The sequence below is a fragment of the Stegostoma tigrinum genome, chromosome 8 (genome assembly GCF_030684315.1).
Source record: "Stegostoma tigrinum isolate sSteTig4 chromosome 8, sSteTig4.hap1, whole genome shotgun sequence".
Lineage (NCBI taxonomy): Eukaryota > Metazoa > Chordata > Chondrichthyes > Orectolobiformes > Stegostomatidae > Stegostoma > Stegostoma tigrinum.
Genome location: NC_081361.1, coordinates 72,296,458 through 72,319,735, shown reverse-complemented (window position 1 = coordinate 72,319,735; position 23,278 = coordinate 72,296,458). Strand labels below are relative to the sequence as shown.

The 23,278-nt window shown below is 41.9% G+C and overlaps 1 protein-coding gene across 1 annotated transcript in view; it reads right to left on the bottom strand.

Moving 5' to 3' along the window:
- Positions 1-23,278, bottom strand: part of zswim5 (zinc finger, SWIM-type containing 5) — a 243,479-nt gene that overhangs the window by 99,243 nt on the left and 120,958 nt on the right. The window contains exon 2 of the mRNA XM_048539381.1: positions 16,828-17,184. Within this exon, the coding sequence (XP_048395338.1) occupies positions 16,828-17,184 (357 nt within the window). The remainder of the gene's footprint in view (positions 1-16,827; positions 17,185-23,278) is intronic.

Sequence of the window (23,278 nt, the reverse complement as noted above, 5' to 3'; positions counted from 1 at the left end):
ACTTTGATGGGATTGTGCTATAAGAACTCCAACAGTAAGAAGGAAATTGAGAGACAAACACATATGGTTACATATATCTGAAATTTCCATAATAAATTTGTGATAATGGAGGATTTTAATTTTCCATACATTGACTGGGACTGCCATAGTGTTAAAGGTGAAGAATTTGTCAAATGTGCTTAATAAAATTTTCGTTATGAATATATATGGATGCTCCTATTGAAAAAAGATCAAAACTAAACCTACTTTTGTGCAATAATGCAGGGCAGGTGACTGAAGTAAAAGTTGGGTAACACTTTGGGTCTAGCGATCTTAATTCTATTAGTTTCAAAATGGTTATGGAAAAGGATAAGCCTACCATAAAAGTTAAAGTTTTAAAAGTGGAGTAATGCAAACTTTAACGTTATGAGACAAACTTTCAAAAGTTGTTTGGAGTAGACTGTTCACAGGTAAAAGGATGTCTGACAAGTGGGAGGCTTTCAACAGAGTGATAGTGAGAGTTCAGAGGCACTTTCTTCTTGTCAGAACGAAGGGTAAGGCTGGAAAGATTAGGGAACAATAGATGATTAAGGATATTGAGGTTTTAGTCAAGAATAAAACTAAGATTTAGATACAGACAACTTGATTCAATTGAATGTCTGAAGAATGTCCCAACACACTTTATTTTGATTAAGAGAAATCAAGGAGTCAAACAGGGGATTTGAGACAGCATTGGCAGATAAGGTTAAAGGATAATCTAAAGAGATTCTACAAATGCATTAAAAGGAAGAGGCTAACTAGCGAGATGGTAAGGCCTCTTAAAGATCAAGGAGGTTATCTTTGTGTTGAATGCCAGGAGCTGTTAAAGTTACTAACTTTATATTTTGCATTAGTTGTTACTGTGGAGAAAGAAGTGGAATCAAGAGCATGCAGAGAAATAAACTTTGCTGTTTTAAAACAGTTCATGTTACAGAAGAGGAAGTTGGAGAGATCTTAGCGAACATAAAGGTGGACAAACCTCCAGGACGTGATCTAATGTATCCCAGAATGTTGCTAGAAGTAAGGGAGGAAATTACAAAACCCCTTGCAGGAATATTTGCATAATCTATTAGTATGGGTGACATGCCTGATGACTGGAGGGTGGCCAATGTTGTACCTTTGTTTAAGAAAGGCTGTTGGGAGAAACTGGGGAAATACAGACCGGTGAGTCTTATTCTGGTTGTGGGTAAGTTGTTGGAGGCGATTATAAAAGATAGAATTTATGGGCATTCAGAAAGGCAAAAATTGATTAGCGATAGCATGGTTTTGAATGTGGAAAACTGTGTCTCTCAAACTTAATTACGTTTTTTAGGAAGTTACCAAAAAGGTTGATATTGACAGAGCAATAGACGTTGGTTATTTGAGTAAAGCCTTTGAGGAGGTTGCGCAGGGTAGACTAATTAGTAAAGCTAGGGATTCAAGGTGAGCCTACCACTTGGATACATAATTGGCTTAATGGCAGGAGACGGAGAATAATGGTGGAGGGTTGTTTAATCGGACTGGACGCCTATGACCAGTGGTGCTCCACAGGGATCTGTTCTGGGGCCTCTTTTGTTTGTTATTTATATAAGTGATTTGGATGAGAATATAGAAGGCATGGGTTAGTAAGTCTGTGAATGACATCAAAATTGTGGCATGGTAGAGAGTGAAGAAGGTTTTCTAATATTACAAAGGGATCATGATCAAATGGCTCAATGGGCTAAAAAATGGCAGATGGAATTCAAAGGGGATAAATGCGAGGTATTGGTGCAATAAAGGTAGGGCTTGTATAATTAACAGTAGTGCTTTGGGTCATGTTGCAAAACAGAATTACCTAGGGGTGCAGGTAAATCATTCTTTGAAGTTTCCATAACATATAAACAGGATGGTTAAAAAGGTGTTTAGCATGCTTGCCTTCATTGCTCAGTCCTTTGAGTATAGGAGTTGGGAAGTCATGTTGAGGTTGTACAGGACACTGGGGAGGCATGTACTAGAATAGTGTCCAGTTCTGGTCGCCCAATTACAAGGAGGCAATTTTCAAGCTGGGAATGGTTCAGAAGAGACTTACCAGGATGTTGCCAGGTGTGGAAGGTTTCAGTGATAAAGAAAGGCTGGATAGGCTGAGACTTTTCTCATTGGCACATCAGAGTTTGACAGAAGACCTGATAGAAGTTTGTAAAATAATGAGAGGTATAAGTAGTTGATGGTAGTTGTCTTTTCCCTAGGATGGGGGTTTTCACAACATTTTTAAGGTGACAGGAGAGAGATTAAAAAAGACATGAAGCAGATGTTTCTTTTTTTACACAGTGGGTGGTTTACATGTGGAATGAACTTCCTAAGGAAGAAGTGGTAGATGCGGGTATAATTACAATATTTAAAAGACATTTGGATGGATGTATGATTAGGGAGGTTTTGAAGGGATATAGGCCAGGAGCAGGCAAGTGGGGCTAGTTTAGTTTGGGATTATGTTCGGCATGGACTGGCTGGACTGAAGAATCTATTTCCATGCTGTATGACTCTATGACTCAGTTCCACCCAACTAGACAACAGTGGTCATGCATTCGAAGATGATGATGTGATCAAATAGGTCAATGGTTTTAGGTAAGTTGAGAAAGATAAAAGGAAAAAAAAAATCTACCTTCGTAAGGCGTGTTTTTATCTACCAACAGCACCTTAATGGCAACCAAGAATGGGTAATGCCTTACCAGGCAGGTTCATAGCACCCAAAAACAAATCATAGAATAAAGCTGTAATAATATTCTTCATGAGGAAGGCAGGTCCTGCCAATCCGAAGCCACCTTGAATATGCCTAAATAATGCTAACATGTATTGTTTTAATACATGTTAAATCTGCTTATATCATACATCAATTCTTCAATAAACCTTTTCGATTCTCCATTGCTAGTCATTTTGAGGTATCACCTGTCAGTCAGTTTTGATCCATGATTTTCGTTCTGTTTACAACTATTTGTTGTGGTGAGCCCAAGAGCAGATCCAAATTCAAGTCTCACACAGGCCCCCAGCCACTTCGAGTCGCAGTTGAAGTGCACATCCATTTCTAACTCATTCATTTATAATTCATCTACAAATGGCCCTCTCTTAGCTGAGGCACAATCAAGATCAAAGAGCCTCACCTATCCTTTCCTGAGGGGGAAATCAACTGCGACCCAGGAATGCAGAGCTCCCACTGAACAATGACACTCTATTCACTACCTCCATCTGGAACAGATCAAATGTTACCAGTGGGAGAGATAGAGGGAAAGGAAGAATTGCTGAGTAACTTGAGTTACTGTTTGTGTGTGAATGAAAGGCAGGGAGAGAGGGAGACAGAGAGAGCGCGAGAGAGATAGAGAGCGTGTGCAAGAGAGAGCATGCGTGAGAGACTGAGAGACAAGAGAGAGAGAGAGAGAGAGACAAGAGAGAGAGAGAGAGAGAGAGAGAGCGCGAGAGAGAGGAGAAGAGAGAGATGTAAATATTCCTCTATGAAAAACACTACTGGAGATTCCGGAAACCCAGATTAATGGTGTGGGTAAATGGGTTCAAATTCTACAATGGCAGATGGTAGAATTTAAACTAATATTCGCACAAGTCTGAAAAGGGGACCATCAATGGTGACTACCAACTGTTGCAAAATCTCATCTGATTCACAAATGCACCTAAGGGTAGGAGATCTGACATCCTTATCTGGTCCATGTGTGACTCAAAATTCACAGTAATGCAGTTGAAACAACTCCCTTGAACTTCCTTTCAATTAAAAAGCAATCTGTTACTTCTGTTAGCAATTAACCAATACCCATCCAGGAATGTAAAGCTCCCACTGTACAATAACTTAGTATGCAGAAATCAATGTTCATTTGGTCTGGAATGGGCATCATAGACACAGGAATGGAAGGTCAAACAGAGAAAATTTGAAGATGGAGACTAATCAATATATCCTAAGTCAAATTTATTTTCAGCAGGTTTCTCATTTTTGTTTATGAGGCTGGCTGTGTCCATCAGTGCTCAATTATACATAACAGCAGTGCTAAACTGTATTTGCAAATATGTTCAGGTGACCTGAGGTCATGAAAGGCATCATATCAATGCAAATCCTTTCTTTTCAGTTAGGAATCACTAAGGTATATAATCAATTTGTTTGGTGCAAATGTAAACTTTTGGGTGGTGTATAAATGCTGGCCCGCCACTGATGTTCACATCCCATGTGAAAATGAAACAAAAAAAATCATGAATCAAATGCAAATCGTACTTTTTGCTCCATATTTCCTGTTAAAATATGACTAAAGTCGCCTAGGAAACATTCAGCTTTCTTATAAAAGGTAGAATCTGCCATGTTGGTACAATTATATGTGCCATCTGGGTTCTTTCATGAGCTGCCTATTCAAGCTGTTTTAATTTAGCTATCAAATAAATGGGACAACAGATTTTACAACATCTACTATTGAGATAAAAGAAGTTTCAAGATCATTGTCATGTTTAACAGCCTCAAAAAGGGAACAGATTCAGAATGACTACATAGAAAGACTCTTACAACGGGAATTTTTATTCATACCAAGGCATACTATAATAACAAATGAAGTGATATTGCCAGAACAGCTAACTTCTCTGATGAAAACAGAGATCTGCCTCACAATGACCACTACAAAAGGATTGTATTTGCAGTATGAATAATGGCACCTCAAGATTAGGTTTCCAAGCTAAACAAGTGCTCTAAGATCATTGGAAGAAAACCATTTTCACAGGTTAGTAATCTCCAACGATGAACTACAGGTAAGTGTGAAGAATGAAGTTAGATGACCACTTTCGAAGAGGACTACTAAAATCATGTAATGCTTTCTCACAAAATGGCTATTAAGGCAAACAATATATCATGTGAAAGTGTTTCAGATTAGGATTTGAAAAGGAAGCGCATAAGAGTAGGAAATGGCATTAAACACACAACTCCAGCTAAAATACCAGCACAAGCACTGTGATAATCTGGGTTGAGTGGTTTGCTCTTGTTTCATTACTTGTTAAAAAAAGTGTGTTCAAAACATGTTTCAACAGCCAAAGTATAGTTTAATTCTGTGGGGACACCTTTATTTCATAATAACATCCTACGCAATATTAAAAGCTAAAGTTCAGCTGCATGTGTCCCACTGTCATTTACAACTGTGAAGTCTACACTAACTGTACACAGCATTGATTTTAATGATGTTGGAAATCAGGCAGGATAGGTAGTTAAAAATCAGCGGTCTACTCATTTACCCAAATCCCATTTTAACTAGCATGAATTTACAACAGCATAAACCAATCTGTAGCTTGCTGCGAATCAGGATACTGTTATGTCTACGTACTCCAGTGCAGTTATAAAGAAGGCCTGAGTTGGGACGCTGCAGTTTTCCTAATAGAAAGGAGCAGCTCTAAAAAGAGGAGGCTCTGCCAGCCATTTCCAAACCAAGTTATTTGTGGTCTCCCTTTTCCTACCACAAGAGCCTCTCATTAACCCGGTTCCAACCATTTACTCAGGACTGAATCTGATGCAGCTGCATTTTCAGCTGCTGTCATGGGCGTAGGAATTTCCTACAGCCAAATGCAGACATGTGATTAATAATTTAACTTGCCCTGCAATTTCTTGTTTTCCTAAATAATTACTTGCTTTCAGTTTTACTTCAGAAAATCTAATGGATAGCTCTGAAGCACACAGTTGGAAAAGTCATTTTGTGGCCAAGTGCACATCAAATGTGTTAAGTGGTTAATTCTCAATTACTGAAATACGTGCCTGCACAGCTACAGAATAAAAATCCCATTGCTTCCATCAGCACAAACTATTATCTATAGGATCTATTTTATTGGGGGGGGTTGGAAACAAATCCAATTTTTCTTATTTTGTTAAAACTTGTAAATAAATGGCACAGTATACTCAATCAGCAGGAAGTTTTATGAAAAATCATTTTGCATGAACAGTCTTATCCTAGTAATAATACATAGGTTTAAAAAGCAGCTTTTGACCAATTCCAGGATATTTGAATTTAAATAAACCACTTCTTTTTAAAAAAGTATTACTTTCATTTTATCCAACCGAAAAGGGAAAAAAAAGCTTTCGTTTAACCAAATATCACCACCTGAAGTTTGAGATCAGCCCTTGCAACTCCAAACACATTGGGGTTACCTTCTGCCAACATGAAGTTTTGTCATACAAAACGGAACCATATTTCCCGCACCTCATCCCTCACACCCCGCCCTTGCAATGACTGCCCAAAGAGAATCCCCCTAGACCTCACGTACCACCGCACCGACCTCCGGATACAACGCATCATCCTCCGACACTTCCGCCATCTACAATTCGACCTCACCACCAAAGACATTTTTCCCACCCCACCTGTGTCTGCCTTCCAGAGAGACCACTCTCTCCGCGACTCCCTTGTCCGCTCCACACTCCCCTCCAACCCCACCACACCCGGCACTTTCCCCTGCAACCACAGGGGGGCGCTACACTTGCCCCCACACCACCTCCCTCACCGCCATCCCAGGCCCCAAGATGACTTTCCACATCAAGCAGATGTTCACCTGCACATCCGCAAATGTGGTACACTGCATCCGCTGTACACGGTGTGGCTTCCTCTACATTGGGGAAACCAAGTGGAAGCTTGGGGATCGCTTTGCAGAACACCTATGCTCAGTTTGCAGTAAACAACTGCACCTCTCAGTCACGAACCATTTCAACTCCCCCTCCCATTCCTTAGACAACATGTCCACCCTGGGCCTCCTGCAGTGCTATAATGATGCCACCTGAAGGTTGCAGGAACAGCAACTCATATTCCGCATGGGAACCCTGCAGCCCAATGGTATCAATGTGGATTTCACCAGCTTCAAAGTCTCCCCTCCCCCCCAATGCATCCCAAAACCAGCCCAGCTCGTCCCCACCTCCCTAACCTGTTCTTCCTCTCACCTATCCCCTCCTCCCACCTCAAGCCGCACCCACATTTCCTACCTACTAACCTCATCCTGCCCCCTTGACTTGTCCATCCTCCCTGGACTGACCTATCCTCTTCCTACCTCCCCACCTCTCCACTTATCTTCTCCTCTATCCATCTTCGGAAGCCCTCCCCCTCTCTATTTATTTCAGAATCCTCTCCCCATCACCCTTTTCTGATGAAGGGTCGAGGCCCGAAACGTCAGCTTTTGTGCTCCTAAGACACTGCTTGGCCTGCTGTGTTCATCCAGCCCCGCACTTTTTTATCATACATAATGTGCCACTCCTGACTGCAGTTTTTCTTTCAAGTGATAAGTGAAGTCCATTGTATTTCCCTCTTCTGATATTAACAATATATTGTATTCTCAGAACAATCAATGATCAAACAAAGGAGCTGGTTTGAGTTTATGCAAACATAAACCATTACTGAAAAGAGCCAAGGTGCAAAGATTTTCAATTGTGAATCATATTACTGAGGCCTGCCTCATGCCAATGATAAACAGGATTACAAATACATTCAAATACACCTCAGAAATGATACTGTGCTTGATGAAGCCATTTCAGTGAATATTTATGCACCACTTCATATAGTGGAAGTCGAAATAAAATGATGACTATAGCTATAGTTAGTAAAGCACTCTGTCATAACTGTATCTCATTAGAGTTTAGGAAACAACAAACAGGCTTTCCTCTGAGTGTATTGTGGTTAAATCAGTTCTCTTGCATAATTTTTCTGTGTGGTGTGGTAAATTATATATTTTATTATACTGAACACGATAACTAATTTCTTTTTCAGACATTTTTAATTGATTACTCCTAAATTTTTCTTGTGTCCAATGACAACAATGAACAATCATAGTTACAATTATACTGAAGACTTGAAGGGGTCCAACTCCCACAGTCTTGACAGACACCAAAACAAAACAGATCTCTTCTTAATTTGCTGGTTCTAAATCGTGAGCGCCACACTTGAGATTCTTTTAAAGTGTTTCCAGCCTGCCTTTATGTAGCCACTGGTGATCTTAACAAAAAGGATGTTTTCTGCGTCAGTCAAAAGTGCGGGAGATGGAACCGTCCAAGCTTGCAACATAATTGGAAAATATCAAAAGCTTTACAGTCTGGAATAACTTATGCCAATTCATTTTCTTCACACATTTCTAGGCCATGTTGAGTTCAGTATTTAACTTGGCTAAGAGTACTTGGATTAAGATAATGCAGATGCAAACTCTTTCCAAGTTAGGGTATAAGTTCATGCTTTGTAATTTCACAGAACAAAATGTAACACCTATGCAGCGAGAGAGACTGGGTCTCAAAGGAAATTTGCACAGATGTCTGAAAAATCATCTGATCATGAATGCATCTGGACCAAACAATTCACATGACTGGTTTCTGACCAGTTGATTATGCCACTATTTGAACTTTGAGAGCCCAGTTTTGTTGTAATCAACATTACTGAGAAGTAGAAAATAAATCAACTCCAATAATCCTATTATTATTATTATGGTAAGGAACATCTTATGTGGGATAATGATGTAGAGAAGAAAGGCAAGTACAAAGGGCAATGAAACTATGATCATAACCATGTCCAATGGCTAGAATAGTAATGCAAAGAGTAGGGCAATATACTTAAGGGCAGAAACAAATGAAGGCAAGATAGTATAGTAATGATGATAATAGATGTTGGTGTGCTCACCGAGCTGGGAGGTTTAACAGCAGGCATATCGTCCCCTTACTAGCTTCACAGAAGGCTTGAAATCACTGAGGATGTCACCCAGTAAGGGGCCAAAATGTCTGCTATCAAACCTCCCAGCTCAGCAAGCATACCAATATCTACAACTAGCACCCGAACTAAAAATCTTCACTCAAATCCTGAATCATGATAATAGCAATGAAGATCATATAACCAGCTGAGCATCAGCAAGATATTTTACAAGGAAGGTGAAACAGAGTATAATCTGTAAAACTGTATAATCAGGGACAGATGACCAGATGACATGGTGATGAAGCAGACAACACAAGTCCTCCTCCTGGACACCACCCCCAGAAAAATGTCTTCATCTCCAACTGCCGTCGAGACATTGATCGCCTCAACCTCTCTACCCCTCTCACCCACTCCAACCTCTCCCCCGCAGAACGTGCAGCCCTCCGCTTCAATCCCAACCTCACCATCAAACCCGCAGACAAGTGAGGCACAGTTGTAGTATGGCGCACTGACCTCTATATCGCTGAGGCCAGACGGCAACTCTCCAACACCTCCTCCTACCGCTTCCTGGATCATGACCCCACCCCCGAGTACCAAGCCATCATCATCCAAACCATCCACAACCTCATCACCTCAGGTGACTGCCCACCCACCGCCTCCAACTTCATCGTTCCCCAACCCCGCACTGCCTGCTTCTGTCTCCTTCCCAAACTCCACAAACCCGCCTGACCTGGTCGACCCATTGTCTCCGCCTGCTCCTGCCCCACCGAACCTATCTCCAGATATCTGGGCTCCATTTTCTCCCCTTGGTCCAGGAATGCCCTACCTACATCAGTGACACCATCCATGCCCACCACCTCTTCCAGAACTTCCAATTCCCCGGTCCCCAACACCTCATTTTCACCATGGACGTCCAGTCCCTATACACCTACATTCCCCATGCAGATGGCCTCAAGGCCCTCCATTTCTTCTGTCCCGCAGGCCCGACCAGTCCCCCTACACCAACACCCTCACCCACCTAGTCGAACTCGTCCTCACCCTCAACAAATTCTCTTCCGATTCCTCCCACTTCCTATAGACATGGGTACCAGCATGGGCCCAAGCTACCCCTGCCTCTTTGCACGTTATGTGGAACAATCCCTCTTTCGCACGTACACTGGTCCAATACCCCATCTCTTCCTCCGTTACATTGATGACTGTATCGGCACCGCCTCTTGCTCCAAAGAGGAGCTCGAACAGTTCATCCACTTCACCAACACCTTCCACCCCAACCTCAAGTTCACCTGGGCCATCTCCAACACATCCCTCACCCTCCTGGACCTCTCGGTCTCCATTTCAGGCAACCATCTAGAAACCGATATCCATTTCAAGCCCACCGACTCCCACAGCTACCTAGAATACACCTCCTCCCACCCACCTTCCTGAAAAAGATGTCATCCCCTATTCCCAATTCATTCGCCTCTGTCGCATCCGGTCCCAGGATGAGGCATTCTACTGCCGTACATCTCAGATGTTGGCGTTCTTCAAGGTCCGCAACTTCCCTCCCACAGTGGTCGAGAATGCCCTTGACCATGTTTCCCGCATTTCCTGCAACTCATCCCTTACACCCCGCCCCCGCAATAACCGCCAAAAGAGAATCCCCCTCACCCTCACATACCACCCCACCAACCTCTGGATCCAATGCAACATCCTCCGACACTTCCGCCATCTGCAATCTGACGCCAGCACCAAAGATATTTTTCCATTCCCACCCTTGCCTGCTTTCCAGAGGGAGCACTCTCTTCATGACTCCCCTGTCTGCTCCGCACTCCCCTCCAAGCCCACCGCAGCCGGCACTTTCCCCTGCAACCGCAGGAAGTGCTACACTTGCCCCCACACCTCCTCCCTCAACTCCATCCCAGGCCCCAAGAAGACTTTCCACATCAAGCAGATGTTCACCAGCACATCTGCCAATGTGGTATACTGCATCCGCTGTACCCGTTGTGGCTCCCTCTACATTGGAGAAACCAAGCGGAGGCTTGGGGACCGCTTTGCAGAACAGCTACGCTTGGTTCGCTATAAACAACTACACCTCCCAGTCACGAACCATTTCAACTCCCCCTCCCATTCCTCAGACAACATGTCCATCCTGGGCCTCCTGCAGTGCCACAACGATGCCACCCGAAGGTTGCAGGAACTGGAACTCATATTCCGCTTGGGAACCCTGCAGCCCAATGGTATCAATGTGGACTTCACAAGCTTCAAAATCTCCCCTCCCCCTAGTGCATCCCAAAACCAGCCCAGCTCGTCCCCGCCTCCCTAACCTGTTCTGCCTCTCACCTATCCCCTCCTCCCACCTCAAGCCGCACTCCTATTTCCTTCCTACTAACCTTATCCTGCCCCCTTGACATGTCCATCCTGCCCGAACCAACCTATCCCCTCCCTACCGCCCCACTTACACTCACCCCTACAGGCTCCATCCCCGCCCCCTTAACTTGTCTGTCTCTTCTCTACCTATCTTCTCGTCTAACCATCTTCGATCCACCTCCCCCTCTCTCCCTATTTATTTCAGAACACTCTCCCCATCCCCCTTTTCTGATGAAGGGTCTAGGCCCGAAATGTCAGCTTTTATGCCTCTAAGATGCTGCTTGGCCTGCTGTGTTCATCCAGCTCCACACTTTGTTAATACGGTCTGTTTAACGTGACAGTGAGGATCATTGTACTGTGATACTCATCAGATGGAGTGAAGACTATCCAACGGTATTCATTTTAAACAACTATAAAGTCTGTGGAACAATAACAACGTTAAGTGTAACAGTGATTGTCAGTGGACCTGGGCTCAATAACTTATTTATGTAGCAGCTCTAACATAATAAAAGACCTGAAGGTATTTAACAAAACTTCATAAAACATAACATGTCAGGGAGTTATGTAAAGAGACATTAAATAAGATGATTAAAAGCTTGGTCAGGAATATCTTAAAAGGAAGGAATTGAGTTCAGGGCTCAGGTGATTGAGGGCACCCATTAACAATGGTGTCACAATTAAAACTGATGATAGTTAAAAGGCTATAATTTGAGGTGTACAGATCTTAAATAATTCTTCGTCAGGAAGAGGTTACTGAGAGAAGAAGGGCAAAGACCATACGGGGCTTTCAAAACAACGATGGGAATTTCAAAATCGAGTTATTTGATCAAAAGCCAATTAAAGTCAATGAGCACGGGCATGGCTGGTGAATGAGTTTCAGGGACAGCTAGGACAGAGGCAGAAGAGTTTTGAATAACCTGATTAAAAGGCAGTGCACCGCATGAGGGGCCAGCCAGAAATACAGTGAAGTAGTTGAGTCCGGAGGCAATGAAGGCAAGAATGATGATTTTAACAGAGGAGCTGAGATGGGGGCAAAAAATAACATACGACCAGACAAAACTAAGTAACACCCTGGTGCAAGAAATACATTTAACAGTTTTAGTGCAGTTTCCCTGTGGGCATAGGTCAATTGCAGACTTTCCAAATTCAACCTCAACAGGGCTACAAGAAAGACAGTTATCAGGAAGGAAAATGTCAGCTGGTGCACAGAGTCATAGGGTCATTCAGCACAGATACAGACGCCTCGGTCCAACTCATTCACACTAACCAGATATCCCAATCTGACCTTGTCCTATTTGCTAACATTGGCCCATTTCCCTTCAAACCTTTCCTATTCATGTACCCATCTAGATGCCTTTTAAATGCTGCAATTGTATCCATCACTCCCACTTCCTCTGGCAGTTCATTCCATGCACACACCATCCTCTACGTGAAAGGTTGCCCCTCAGGTCCTTTTTAAATCTTTTCTCTCTCATCTTAAACCCTCTTGTTTTGTATTCCCCTACTCTGGGAAAAAGATCTTGGCTATTCACCCTATCCATTCCCCTCATGATTTTATAAAATCTCAACTCTGACACTCCAGGGAAAACAGCTCCAGAATATTCAGCCACTCCCTATAGCTCAAACCCTAGCAACATCGTTGTAAATCCTTTCTGCAACCTCTCAAGTTTAACAACATCTTTCCTACGGAAGGGTGAAGAAAATGGTGCACAGTATTCAAAAAGTGACTTCGCTAATGTCTGCACAGCCAAAAGGGGGAACCTCTGTGGTCAAGCATCCAAATATATATATTAGAATAATGGAAAACAAAACTGCATATATAGCTCAAACTGTTGCATTCAACGTTTGATGTCCCTATTTTGATATCCTCACCTTCCACAAATACAAAATCATGTAGGGAAAAAAAAAACTTATGAGACAGCTGATTTTCATCATAACAGACTTTAGCACATTTCTCTGGTTCTCCTCGCCTACACAATATCCGGGACTGGTATGCAAGATGTCAAAAATCATCAGCTACTCCTACAGTTATGCTAATCATTTTTGACACCTATAATGGCAAATATATTAACCTACAGAGCACAATCTAACACTCTCACCTCTTTACTAGCAACACTGTGCCAATCGTCTGTTCTTCTGAATTCCATTCATTCATCCTCAGTAAATTTGCATCAAGAACATTAAAAGGAACAGAGACAGACAGTTGTGCTACAGAAATCAGCTGGTTGCTTCAGTAAATAGAGGCTCACCATAGTACAAGGTCTCAATACAAAAGCTGTTTAAATCAATTAACAAGTTAATCAAAAACAAACATGCAGAGCTTACAGGAACAAAGTAGAATGTTAAAGGTTACCATAGGTTAAAAAAAACAGCAATGCAACTTTCAATGAGTCAAGCAAACAAGCCATTTATTTAGTATCAGTTGGGGTGCAAACCAGAACTGGACAACTGTTCCTTGCAAGTCACTAGCCTGCATGTCAAAACCTTCACTTGCTGAGAGATAAAGTGAAAATTCTATGAAGAAGGGACGTTTTTCCAGAAGCACTCAAATAACCAGATTCAGACAGCACAGGAATCCTCAGGTAATTTATACTGCGATGGAATAATTTGCTCAAATAATTAGATTCAACTCCGAATTCATCTTTCTATGTTTCACTTCCAGCGGTTCCCCAAAATTGGGCTTTGTTCTACACTGCCAGCTATTGTTGAGCTTGTGTTTTATTAAAGCATTCAAAAAGCATTCAAACAATAACTGTACAACTTTTCAAAGTAAACCGCCAGACTGGATGGATGCGCATGACTATCAGTTAGCAAACTATCCTTTTAGAATCTGGCTTCAAGCCCAATCTGGTATTTTTCTTGCAGCAACTCAAAAGTTTGGAGTTAAGTAACTGAAGCATTCCCAATCACAAACTGAGAGCACTGAACAAGTCATGTTCTTAAGCAATGTTTCGAAGAGGTTTACAAGATGAGCCAAGTCAACACCTTTATATTTTGATTTCCTCGGGCCTGCACCTCCCTCAGAACACAACTAGAAAAGAGCACACTGTGGAAGAGATTACTGCTACTTCAACATTACATTAAGTGTGGCGGTGGTGGGGGCGGGCGGGTGGTAAAAAAAGTTGCCAAATTTCTAAACACATTGAATTTTTCTCTGTATTTATAGGACATTCATGCTTTGATCACGACACAGGAGACTTAATTACAGCCCAATCTTTGATTTTCAAATCCTTTTGGAAATGTATTTGAGTGAAAAAGCTTACAAATGGACTCCCATCTTAGAATGCAATAAGACTACCAATTTTTGGCCATCCAAGGCAATTCTTCCTAAATTCTGGTCTGAATGTTGCAATCTTCAGGCAGTCAGCATCCGAGTTGTAGTCAATGGTTGCCATAGGAACATAGAATTTAGGAAATGGAGGAGTCTTTTCAACCCTTCGAGTCCAGCCTGCCATTGGGGCAGCACGGTAGCTCAGAGATTAGCACTGTTGCCCCAAAGCACCATGGACCTGGGTTCGATTCCAGCCTCAGGCGACTGTCTGTGTGGAGTTTGCACACTCTTGCCATGTCTGCGTGGGTTTCCTCCAGGTACTCCGGTTTCGTCCCACAGTCCAAAGATGTGCAGGTTAGGTGGATTGACCATACTAATTTGCCTGTAGTGCTCTGGGATGTGTAGATTAAGTGGGTTATAGGGGTATGGGTCTGGGTGGGATGCACCTAGGGTCAGTGTGGACTTGTTGGGCCAAAAGGGCCTGTTTCCACATTATAGGGATTCTATGATTCAATAAGATCTTGACTGATCTGGTTGTGGTCTCAACTCCACCTTCCTGCCTGCTCCTCCCAACCCTTGACTGTAAAAATATATCTCAGCTTCAAATAAATTCAAAGGCCCTACTTACTCTGATTTCTGAGGAAAAGAATTTGACAGAACAACAAAGTGCTGAGAGAAAAAGAAATTTGTTTCCCTCTAAAAGGGAATGGTCTTATAACTGCATTCCCTACTTCTAGTATTTCCCATAAAAGAATACATTTTCCTCGTCTAACTTCTCATTCCCTGCAGGACTTGAAATACAAGACCAACTCTCATTCTTTCAAACTCCAATGGGTAAAAGTCTTTATAAGACAAGCCTTTCAACCCAAGAATAAATCAAGTGAATCCTCTCTGAACAACTTCTAGCACAATTATGGCCTTTTACAAATAAGGAGGCCAAGATGTATAGTTATGTAGCTATCATCTCACTAAGGTGGTACACAGATGCAGTAAAACATCCCTGTTTTTATATCTCATGCCATTGCAATAATACAAACATATGGGGTAAGAGCAGAAGCGGTTTATTTAGCCCTTCAAGTCTGCTCGGCTTTTTTTTATTCATTCGTGTGACGTGGGTGTCACTGGCTGGCCAGCATTTCTTGTCCATCTCTGTTGAATAACATCATGGCTGATCTGTTGTGTTTAGTATTTCACATTCTCACTTATTCCTGGTAAACCTTTGTTGACCTGCCAAATAAGAATCTATGAGCATCTCTTCTAAAAATATCCGATGACCATGCCATCTGAGGCAGAGAGTTTCAAATTCGCACTGTCCTCAGAAAATAATTCTCCTCCCCCAAACTCCCAAAGAAGCGGCTCCTAATTTTAAAACCATCTCAGTTCTGGGCTCACCCACAAGAGGAAACATCAGTCCCACATCTTCCTTATCTTATGGTCTTATACATTTCAATCCACCTTCTTCTAAAGTTCTTCTAAATTGCAGCTGAAACAATCCCTGTCCAATCTCTCTGATAAAACAGCCTATTCATTCCAGGTAGATAGCCAATAAATCCCCCTTGAATCACTTTGAAACATTTATGCCCTTTCTTAAATAGAGACAAAAATACACACAGAGTATTTAAGAATGAGAGATCTGAGCTCACCAATAACCTGTACAACTGAATCATAACATCTTTACTTTTAAGTTTGATTTCTCGCATAATAGAGAAAAGCATCCCATTAGTCTCCTTGAATTAAGTGCTGTACCTGCATACAAATGATTTGTGACACGTGCACCGGAACACCAAAATTCCTCCGCACGTGGGGTCCTCTTGCTTATCTGTGTACTAATGTGAGAGATTCACTTAGCAGGATGTCCAAATTCCCCAGAACTCAAGTTCTCATATTCTCTATCCATTTAAATACTACACTGCTATTCTGCTCTTCCTCCCATCTGCTGAATGTACTCTGCATGTTACAGCTTTCTACCGTCTTAGTATGAAGCAGCCAAAGATGACTTGGGTCAATTACAGTCTGCTCACTGTAAAATGATCAACTAATTCCCATTGTTATTGGCCCCTCATGCACGGATGAATCTTGTCTAAATTACTAGAAAGTAACAAGTATTTGCAGAATTGTACTTCAACAAGAAATAAATGCCTTAAGAAGGGATGAAGTTAACCAAAAGCAATGATGTATCATAGGACTATTGCCCCAATTCACTAATCATAAGAGTCAATTGTGACTCTTAGATAGGGCTAATTAAATAATAAAATTATACTTAGGATTCCTAAACTTTGTGAAATTGATTAGACTGCACAACTATGCATGATTTTGAATGAATGTATTTTCAAAAATATTTCTTCTTATATAGAAATTCATATCAAGTTTTTGCTATTTTATTAAATGTCACATATTTTCTTGGCTCCAATAGTTGTACTTACAAAGGGTCATATGAAGTATCCAGAATAGGGTTCTGGTCCAGGATTATGCCCTGACCATGGTACTAACTGGACACACACATCACAATACAATGACATCCATTAACGGGAGAGGGGAAGGGACCCTTACAATAGTTACCATGTACTTGGTTGATCTCCGAATTGGACGATAGAATTTCATCAGCCAATTTCTGTGCTGTGGGAAGTACTTCTGTGTGGTGAGCTGTGATTAAGTACTGTATAAATTTCTGAAGCTGGTCTCTGTTCATTTGAAAAAGTGTCTCAGAGATGGGAAGACGCAGTTTGACCTGGTCAGCCTTTCTTATCCTGTATAGGGAAAGTGCCACGACATGGGCGCAGTAAAAAATATCCTTGTTGCCACAACCACACGTCACAGAAGTGATTTTGCAGCGGTCAAAACTGATGGCTACTCTGTAGGTCATTTCAGGTTCCGACTGGGTACCAGGTTCAGTCACAGTTCCACTCAGATGAAACCCTGCCAGGGAAGAAAGAAAATAAACAAGACATGAATTAACACCAGAGGTAATATTTCAATGAACCTCTCATTAACTTACATACCATAGCTTATCCACCCATGCTGAGAGATCACCACTTTGTTTGTTATCCAATTGGAAATCGTTAACAAATCCATTTTACTGAAAATGTTCAAAAATCAGACATTTCAGTGTCTCTGTTTAATGTCTAGTTCTACTTTAGTAGCACTGAAGAGTTGAACACCATTTCTCAGGGTTTAATTATGCAGTCTTTAATAGAACTGTCTTTCCCAGCACCCATCTTTAAAATGGACCTCTGGTATTTGCTGAGTTCTGCAGGAAGAGCGCACTTGCTTCCTCCTTTCCTCTGGTAATACCTCTGTGATGCTTCCATCTCCCCAGTTACTGTGACACCATTTACAATTGCCCTTAACACACATCCAGTCTCTGAACTTCCGAGCGCATAACCAGCACCCCACGCCCACCTTCAGACTTGCATGTCCCTTATTCAATTCTGCTGCTTCTTCACACTCATCAGTACTTCTCATGCTCCCACTATATTGCCCCTTAAGGTGCACTTTCCACCTCTGATTGATTCCTTGGACTTATGACCGTGACTATCCCTTCTGTCTACCAGTTACTAACTTCCATCCCTCAGGATTCTTCTGGCACCACTGAAAAACCATGTCTTTTAAGTTCAACTTCCTACCATACCTTCCCACCTATACCCGTAACCTTTCTGCTGATCCCCTTTTGTGCTGTGGTCTTTTTGCTTTGAAAGTCTCATGCCTGCCTTAGTCAGATTTACTGGCAGAGTTTAAGCAGGCTGAGTGGACCATTCATCTACACTCCTTACACTGTTAGCATCAGACAACCAGTTATGATGGTGACTTGTCACAAGCTGGCTTTACTGACATCTGGCACATTGCTTTCAAGGATCTGTGCCACTGAAAATGCATTAACACACCAGGCCTCCCCAGAGTTAAGTTCACAGATGTAACCATGTTATGCAAAAACAACAAAATTGTTCAATCACAGACCTGACCATAATTTATAAGGTGTGTAACCAGTGGGGTAAACTTGTTCCTTGAAGCTCTGGTGAGTGCAGCGTACTCAGGATATGCTAATGAATGCAAAAGACAACCTTGACTATCACTGTTAGGAATGCAGACCCACCTGGTGGAATTCTGAGATATTAATATCAAATCTTTAACCTGAAGTCAGGAATCCCCTATCTTCTAAACGGTCCAGGTAGGCCTGGAAGAGTGGGCCAAACTTTCCAAACTTGACATTTAATCAGATTGAATGGTCACAAGGATGAAACACTAACTTTTCTTCTCACTCCACAGGGGCAGTTAGTAGCAGCATTTTCTATTGTTAATTCATATTTCCAGCATCCACAGTATTTTACTCTCATCAAGTTGATGTTGGTGAGTTGCCAGTACCTAGCACAGGCACTTCTGCACAAATGGACATAAATGCCCATAAAATGGTGGGTGAGATTTTTTTTGATGTCCTTGAGATCTAAAATTTGGATTCCTCAAAGTTGGAACTTGTAACGCGTTTAGTGCTAATGACAATGGTGCAACAAGTTGAATTTCTACCTCTTGTTTCTTTGAGAAGGCAACAATCTCCTTGTTAGCCCAGAACAACTATGTTCATCATAGTTGATAGTGTGACCCTTGTGCGGCATAGTTGATTTAAGCAGTGCAATTGGTTTCTAAGAAGTTGTAAAATTGTGTTGCAGAGTCCTATAACTCCCAAGATTCGATATTGCTGAAGGAAAACAAAAAGGCTATTGCTTTAGAAAGCTTTAGGAAGAATTTTATATGACTCAGCAAACAGTAATACTTCATAACCTCCATCACCATGAATAAGGTCAAGTAACAAGAAAACAACTTGGAAGTCACACCAAGATTTTCTTTTAGTATGAGCATTTAGTGAATTTTGTACAGATTCCCCCAGGTTGAACAGCATGATGCTTCTAGTCAAAGCACACTTCTAAAAACACATGAGATGTTTAAGTACCTTTGTTGCCAAGAAAAAGTATAGGATTTTAACCAACTTGTCTTAGTAGACCTATACAGTATTTATGTTGAAAGCCAACCACACCGGTGAGGTTCTATAGTCAAAGTTCAGAAGAGGTAGGGGCAGAGGTTTTGTTCACTAAAACACACGTAAGCCAGTTTTTGTGTGACAATCAACAGTTTCACACAAAAACATAAGACCTAGGAGCAGGAAAAAGCAATTCAGCCCCCTTGAGCCAGCTCCGCCATTTAATACAGCCATGGATGATCTCATCTCACCCTAACGGCCTGCCCTCCACAACTCTTTGACCCATTACTAATTAAAAATCTGTCTATCTCCTCTGTAACAATATTCAGTGTCCTGGCATCCACCCCACTTTGGAGTAATGAATTTACTAGATAACTCTGATATCCTTGTGGAATGCAGATGGTTGAAAACCACACATTTCCCTTGGTCATACTTTTAATGTCGTTTTAAATGGCAGCCGGGGATGCCAGGAAAATATTCCTTTCTTTATACCTTTTATTCAATTCAATAACTGCTGGGCATATCTTTGTGAAAAGGAGTTTGTGAAGTATGCAGACGGCCTATACAAACAATAAAGCGATGCATTCCTCCACCCCTCCACATGACAACCAGATGACAAATGGGATACATCAAGTGGAACAAAGAATCCACAAGTCTATAAAATATTAGGCATGTGATCATCATAGGGAATAGGATCCATGCCACGATACAATGCACTGCAAAAGAACACAAAAGCACAAAACCCAATAAAATCTCCAATTAGTGTGACCTTCCTATATCAATCCAAATAATGTAGGAAAGCGCCAAGCTTGACACACCCATGCCTTACCACACTAAAATACCAAGTTCTTGAAGCACACACTTGTTAAAAACTTGAAGCTCCAGTGTAGACCACTGTAGGCCCCATAATCACATCCCACCAATTAGAAAAAGACCTAATTACGCAAATTCTCCTATCTGCGAATCAGAGAGGCATGCCTCTATCCATACTAGTTTGCTTGTTTAAGTGTTCAATTATAACCTCCTGAATGACAGATTTTAATATCCTTCTCTACGACAGACGTCAAGCTAATTGGTCTATTTTTGGTCTACGCCAGGCCCCAAGAAGACCTTCCACATCAAACAGATGTTCACCTGCACATCCGCTGATGTGGTTTACTGTATCCACTGTTCTCATTGCGGCCTCCATCAGGGAAACCAAGTGGAGGCTTGAAGATTGCTTGCGGAGCACCTACGCTGTTTGCACTAAACAACGGCACCTCCCAGTCGCAAACCATTTCAACACCCCCTCCCATTCCTTAGACGGCATGTCCATCTTGGGCCTCCTGCAGCACCACAATGATGCCACCTGAAGGTTGCAAGTCATATCATGCTTGGGAACCCTGCAGCCCAATGGTATCAGTGTGGATTTCACAAGCTTCAAAATCTCCCCTCCCCCAAGTGCATCCCAAAACCAGCCCAGCTTGACCCCATCTCCCTAACCTGACCTTCCTCCCACCTGTCCCCTCCTTCAACCTCAAGCCCCATCCCCATCTTCTACCTACTAGCCTCATCCCACCCCCTTGACCTGTCTGTCCTCCCTGGACTGACCGAACCCCTCCCAACCTCCCCACCCACACTCACCTTTACGGGGTCTACCCCCACCCCTTTAACTTGTCTGTCTCCTCTCCACCTATCTTCTTTATCCATCTTCTATTCGCCTCCCCCTGTCTATTTATTTCAGAACCCTCTTCCCCTCCCCCATTTCTGAAGGAGGGTCTAGGCCCGAAACGTCAGCTTTCCTGCTCCTCTGATGTTGCTTGGCCTGCGGTGTTCATCCAGCTCTACACTTTGTTATCTTTGGTTTATTTTTCCTGTCTTCTGCTACCCTCCTTTCTAGAATGAAGGGATTATATTTACTACTTTCCAGACGATTTCCAGAATGGCAAATTTTGGAAAACTAACACCAATGTGTCTAACATCTCATTAGGCACTTCATTTGATGCTCTAGGATGAAATTCATCTTGACTCGGGGGTTTGACAGCCCATCAGTTTGCTCAGAATTGCTTTCTTGGTGTTTGCGACTTCCCAACACATCCTTTCCTCACACCTTTGATTTGTAACTATTACGAGAATACGTTTTGAGCCCACTTCAGTAAAAACAGAAAATATTTATGAATTTAATCTTTATTTACAATGAAATTCCCATTCTTATTTAAAAGCAAAATACTGAGGATGCTGGAAGTCTGAAACAAAACACAGAAAATGCTGATGAAATGCTGATCATTTCTGAAGAAGGGTCCTGACCGGAAACGTTAACTTTCCTGCTCCTCTGATGCTGCCTGGCCTGCTGTGTTCCTCCAGCCTCATATCATGTTGTCTCTGACTCCAGCATCTGCAGTTCTTGCTATCTCTAAATGCTGGTGAAACACAGAAGGCCTGGCAACATCTGTGGAGAGAGAAACATAGTTTACATTGAATGTGATACTGGAACGCTGTTCCACTCTTCCTTCTACCCTTCCCAGATACTCTCATGTCTTCTTCCTGATTAAACTTTCAGCCATTCTCTGTAGGTATTTTCTAATCAACCTGTTCAGAAATGTTCTTACAGCTCTGGAGCAGGTAGGACTTTAACTCAGGCTTCCTGACTCATAGGTAGGGATACTACCACTATGCCACAACAGCTCTGATGAAGGGTCTAGGCCTGAAACGTCAGCTTTTGTGCTCCTGAGATGCTGCTTGGCCTGCTGTGTTCATCCAGCCTCACATTTTATTGTCTTGGATTCTCCAGCATCTGCAGTTCCCATTATCACAGCCTTTTTTTATTCCCTATATTCTCACAATTGTCAGTCTGGTCTTTCATTTCGATTCAATTATATGCTGTTTGCTCAAGATTGTTGCTTTCCTTGACTTCTTTAGTTAATCTTTAATTCTTTAGTGGGTTTTCCGCTTGGAATTTTTACTTCCAACAGAAATATACTTAGTGTATTCTGAAATATCTCTAAATATCTGCCATGATTTCTCTATTGATCTATCTCCTCAGCTATTATGCCAGTTCACTTTGGCTCATTAGCCTTTCTGCCCACGTGCCCTTTGTTAAGTTCAAAATGCTACCCTTAATATTAAGAATGTAACAGAACTATATACATACAATTCATCTTGTAGCTTTGACAGAAAACATTATTAAAGTGAAGAAAACATGCTGTTTTACCTTGCAAACACATCAACAACTGCTGACATATTAACCTATAATTCATAAAAATAGATTAAAAATCGGATATTGATAAAGCCAAAATATTGAATAATGCTGAAATGATAAGATGGGTTGGTTACTTCTTTATGTTATTGATTCATGGATAGCATTACAGTTCAACCCCACTCCACCTGAGAGGTGCAAGTAAGCCGCCTTGTTGAGCTGCTGAAATTCAAGTAGTCAACAACATTTTTGTGTTTGAGTCATGGACAAGAAACTTGAACCCACAAACCACAGCAACTAAGGCAATGCCTGGACTATCAGTCAAGTATGCTGCTTTGCACTGAATGGTACCAAGTATGAGCGTGGTAGAAACTGCATTCATTTAGGGAAATTGAGAGTATTCCATCACCCTCCCATTGATAGCAGGAAGTCTTCGGTGCATTAGGTGTTCAATCTCACACTGAAGTATCCAGCTTCTAGTCTCATCTTGGAGCCACTGTTTTTAGAAAATTGGTGCAGTTAAGTCTCTGGTCAATAATGACCTCAGGACATTGATGGTGGGGATCCTGATAGTCAAAATTGTGGAAGGAAGGTGGGACAATTGTCAAATAGAGGTGACTAAGTTTTCTTCTCCTGGAGATGATCATTGCCTGGTATGGGTATTGTAAAATTTTTACTTAACAGTTATCAGCAGAAGCTTGAATTTTGCTCAGGTTATGCTATATACAGTTATGGACTGTTTCAGTATGTGAGGATATGTCAATGGCCCTTAACATTGTGCAGTATTCATATTCCCACTTCTGACCTTATAACTGAAGAAACATTATTAATGAAGTTGGTGAAGATGGTTGGGACAAAGACACTGC